Source organism: Eurytemora carolleeae, unplaced genomic scaffold (assembly GCF_000591075.1).
Source record: "Eurytemora carolleeae unplaced genomic scaffold, Eaff_2.0 scaffold1541, whole genome shotgun sequence".
NCBI lineage: Eukaryota > Metazoa > Arthropoda > Copepoda > Calanoida > Temoridae > Eurytemora > Eurytemora carolleeae.
Window position 1 is genome coordinate 42,393 of NW_019397445.1, and position 4,574 is coordinate 46,966.

The 4,574-nt window shown below is 33.4% G+C and overlaps 1 protein-coding gene across 1 annotated transcript; it reads left to right on the forward strand.

The window, feature by feature from the left end:
- Window positions 1-1,503: 1,503 nt before the first annotated feature.
- LOC111714331 (solute carrier family 23 member 1) lies at window positions 1,504-3,841 on the forward strand (the record flags this gene model as incomplete). The annotated part of the gene is made up of 3 exons (XM_023489413.1): window positions 1,504-1,657; window positions 2,243-2,336; window positions 3,739-3,841. Coding segments are annotated over 3 exons (351 nt in total), but the record flags the coding sequence as incomplete, so codon positions are not given.
- Between the last annotated feature and the right edge of the window lie 733 nt (window positions 3,842-4,574).

Sequence of the window (4,574 nt, forward strand, 5' to 3'; positions counted from 1 at the left end):
TGAAAAATGCATGTAGAAGCATGTGTCACACTTTGATATTTGTTTAAAAATAAAATAGCACCCAAACTATTAAAGTTATCGGTCTAACTTTTTTTCTTTGAGCTGGCCATTAAAAAATGGGCTATGAATATACATTTCAACCCTATACCAATTATCTAAGGCCTTTTTCTAAGGGGGCGCCAAACGCCCCCCAGGCTATACATAGATTCAGACCCCCCAGCCTTTATAGGGCTAAATACTGTCTTGTTATTGGTATCTCTTGTCCTGGTGTCTATTTGTGTGTTTTTATCCAATAAACATCAAAACTAATGAAAAGACCGGGTCCAAATTTGGTGTGGCTACTCAACTGACCAAACTGTTAGATCAAATAATCTAAGTGTACACCATCAGGTTGCAAAGATATAGAGCTATCAGGTTGCAAATATATAGAGATTAGAAAATCTGAGTTTGTTGCAAAGACTCAATTCCTGAGATTTTTTTCCTAAGTTTTACTAATCACTAATCTTATTTGTACTTTTTGGATTTCTTTAAATTATAATTTTAAAAGTAGTTCCAATTCTTATTAACCCTAAACAGGCTGGGGAGGTTTGGCGCCCCCGCCCCCTGTAGTTTTTTGTCTTAGCACTCTTATTTTTGACACTATCACCGTGAAATTTTGTGACTTTAATGAACAGTAATTTATTGGATTTTTTGATAAAGAAATATTTTTTTTTAATTTATAGGGTAGGGTACAGGGTGGAAAAAAGTCCGGTTTGTGAAAAAAATAGCCCATAACTTTTTTGTGACTAAAGCTACAGATCTAAAAACTATATTTCTGAAAAGCCCTTGAAAAGTGCATGTAGAAACATGTGTCACACTTTGATATTTGTTTTTAAAAAAAAATATTGTTTTCAATTTTTTTGACCCATTTTTAAGCATTTTTTTTCCACCCTCCCTAGCACCCAAACTATTAAAGTTATTGGTCTAACTTTTTTTCTTTGAGCTGGCCATGAAAAATTGGGCTATGAATATGCATTTCAACCCTATACCAATTCTCTAGGACCTTTTTCTAAGGGGGCGCCAAACGCCCCCCCCCCCCAGGCTATTCATAGATTCAGACCTTCCAGCCTTTATAGGGTTAAGTGTTGTCTTGTTATTGGTATCTCTTTTCCGGGTGTTTATTTGTGTGTTTGTATCCAATGAACATCAAAACTGCTGAAAAGACCGGGTCCAAACTTTGTGTGGCAACTCAACTGAACCTATGGAAAATTTATGGCTTGTCGAAAAAATGCATCAATTTAAACAAAAAAAAATCGCGAAAATTTGAGAAGGATTCAAAATGCTGACTTTCAGAGCAATAGTTAAAAGATGAAAGCCTGTATTTAAGTATATTATATTGGAATATTGTGTGTAGCAGGTAGCTTGGTATACTGGATCCAAAATATGGACGTTCAAAATTGTTTCTGATTCTGCCAAAAAATTGGAAAACATTAATTTTTTAAAATTTTTAAATCAATTTTTTGACAGGATAAAAATGGAAGATTCGATGAGGAGAAATCCGTCCTGGAGAATGGTAAATCCGTCCTGGAGATCGGTAAATCTGTCCGAGAGAATGATAATAACGACCTGGAGAATGGAAACCTTGATCTGGGTTTAAACAAGGAGAATAAGGAGCCAGGTTCGTCACTGAAACTCTGGAATTCTGGAATCATTTTAGAAATATTGTCAATATTTATTTTGGCATTGTTACAATTTAAAATATTCAGATTAAAACAGATAATGGGCGAATTTACAAAAATAATTTTAAAGCACGCTCTACTCTGAAATTACTCAATTACAAGGAGAAAATCAAAATTCTATTTTTTATTAATTGATACTTTTAAAGTGGATTACGGAACAGGCACCCCCCCCCTTTCCCTTAAATCCGCCAATGATTATGATATTTTAGATTTTAAAGAAAAATTCTGAATAAAGGGAAAAATAGAAGACGGCGATTAGTCGTTGCGATTTTAATTGCTATCACTATCTAAATCTGTAATTGGTAATAAATGTAATAACATTTAATATTTCATATCTTTTGGTAAAAATAATGTTCTTTTTAACTTTAACGTATCTGAATGAAGGATTGCAAAAGAAAATGTTTAAAATGATTTTTCATTTGATTTAGATTCGCCTTTCTTCTCCAATTGGCCCGAATTTAAGATCAATTCAGTTTCTTTCCAGTTTTCTAATCCTAGATAATACCGTACGAAAAATAATTTAGAAGAGAAAGAAGAAGATGGATTAAAGAGGAGGAAGAAGGAAGAAAGAAAGAAAGCTGGAGACCTACTGTATAGTATAGAAGAAACACCGCCCTGGTGAGTTTTTTTTTCAGCCTCTTAATTTCAGATCTTGCATCTGAATTAAAATCAATCGAAGGGATAGGTTTCTCGAAATAAACCAACATACAGGGTTACTCACAAAGGATGAAACTTCAGAAGTTCAGGACGATTGTACGGAATTTATTCCTGCTGTTTCCTTATATTCATTATTCCCTGCTGTTTCCTTATATTCATGATTCCCTGCTGTTTCCTTATATTCATGATTCCCTGCTGTTTCCTTATATTCATGATTCCCTGCTGTTTATAATATCTGTGGTTTCCAGACCAATGTTTGAAAATGGCGATATTCCTCGAGGAATTCAGAGAATATGCACAAAATTGAATTTGAGGTTTACTTCGCTCTCAACAGTATTCAACATTTTATATTTAATATATTTACACAAGTCTCAGTTGTTTTTATACCTTTAAAGGGAGTGACCGGCTATGTAAGGTAGTTGAACTGAGTATGCAGTGTTGTGTAAAAACTTCTTTCGGATTCCATTGAGACATATTAAACTTTTTAAAGATCTGTAAATCCTGAGTTTGAGCGCAAATTCGACGTTCAAAACTCCTACTTCGGTGGTGGATACGTTTTCAGAATTAGTTTTTTTAAATTATTAAATAACGAAAAATAAAGTAAAAATTATACAGTAACCTAATTAGATGGTAAGGAACATATTTCTCAAAAGAAATTTGTCAATAAATCAATTATTTCTTTATCATCATTATCTTATTTGAATTTATTAGCAGATTTCTTCAAATTCTTCAAATGCCGTCTTTTCAATAATAATTCTAGAAAATCTGCAGAAAATCTTTGTGAATAATGAGAAAATAGAAACTGATAATTGAACAAGATTACTTATTTTCGATGATAAGATTAATTTTTATTTTCTCAATATGTTCCTATACATGACGTTTATAGTTTATTGTAGAACTTTTCTTACATTTTATGTCGTCGTTATTTAATAATTTAAAAAAACTAATTCTGAAAATTTCAAAACTTTGTCTCGACACCGCTGACATGTTGTCAATTTCATCCTTTCAGAATTTTTTGGACACACTTCCTCCCTCTAAAGATAAACTTTGAAGATAAACATTGGTTATTTTCTAATTCATATTTTTCGTGAAACTAAAGTAAATTGCACGCAATATTAATCAGAACTCCTCTCATTGAAGAGTTATTTTAAAGAACAAAAATGTTTTGTATTTCCAAGGAGAATTGAATACAAGGAGGGGGCAATAGGGTTTCCGTACACTTTGCTGTGACGTTTTTGGGCTGCTGGAGAACTAGTTTTTGCGTAACTGAGCGGTAAATCAAAGCCTAACAAATTGATAAGGCTTTTTTATAAGCAGGCTGAATCTATGTGTCCTTCTGTCAAGTTTGAGACTAATACTTTAGGCATACAACAATTGTCCTCGGCCTACAGCAATATCTAACCATGTTCGGGAGCACTGTATCCATTCCTTTCCTTATCTGCCCAGCCATGTGTATCAGGTATTAGAGGCATCTTAAAGGGACTGTAAGCGTAATTTTAAAGGGACGGTAAAGGAAAAATGAAATTGGGTATAGGACAAACCCTGAGAATTTCAGGTTTTGAACGATACCTATAAGATGTTCCTGTCTCGAGAAGTTGATATAAAACTGTGTCAAAATTATACAAAATCTGACATGTGTCCGTTTTGGTATAATTTTGACACAGTTTTATGTCAATTTCTCAAAACAGGAACATAAGATAGATGTCTTAACTATGTATCATTCAAAACCTGAGATTCTCAGGTTTTATCCTCTATCATTTTTCCTTTACAGTCCCTTTAAGTTATCCTCCATGCAAAGATAGCAATGCCAGATTTACAACCATACTCTTGAAACCTTAATCTGATCAAATATGTTGGAGATTTCGTCATAATCTGATTAGAATATTGTTTATTTATGTAAATTTATCTATTGTTTCTTATAAGCTAGAAATGCGCAAGTCACTTTTGCAGAGAAACCATGCACAGTTGAAAATAAACAGTTTAAGTAAACAAAAATATACATGTATAATTCATACTTGATAGACATTGTCATCTTTGCATGGAGGGTCACTTGAAATTATACTGACAGTCCCTAGCTATACAGAGGGAGGGGAGGGGGCATTCCCCTGCCACTAGAGAAAAAAGTGTGGAACGATCCCTTTTTAGATATTTGGACGCCCCCTCCCCCCCGTCAACTATCCCTTTTTAGATATTTGGACG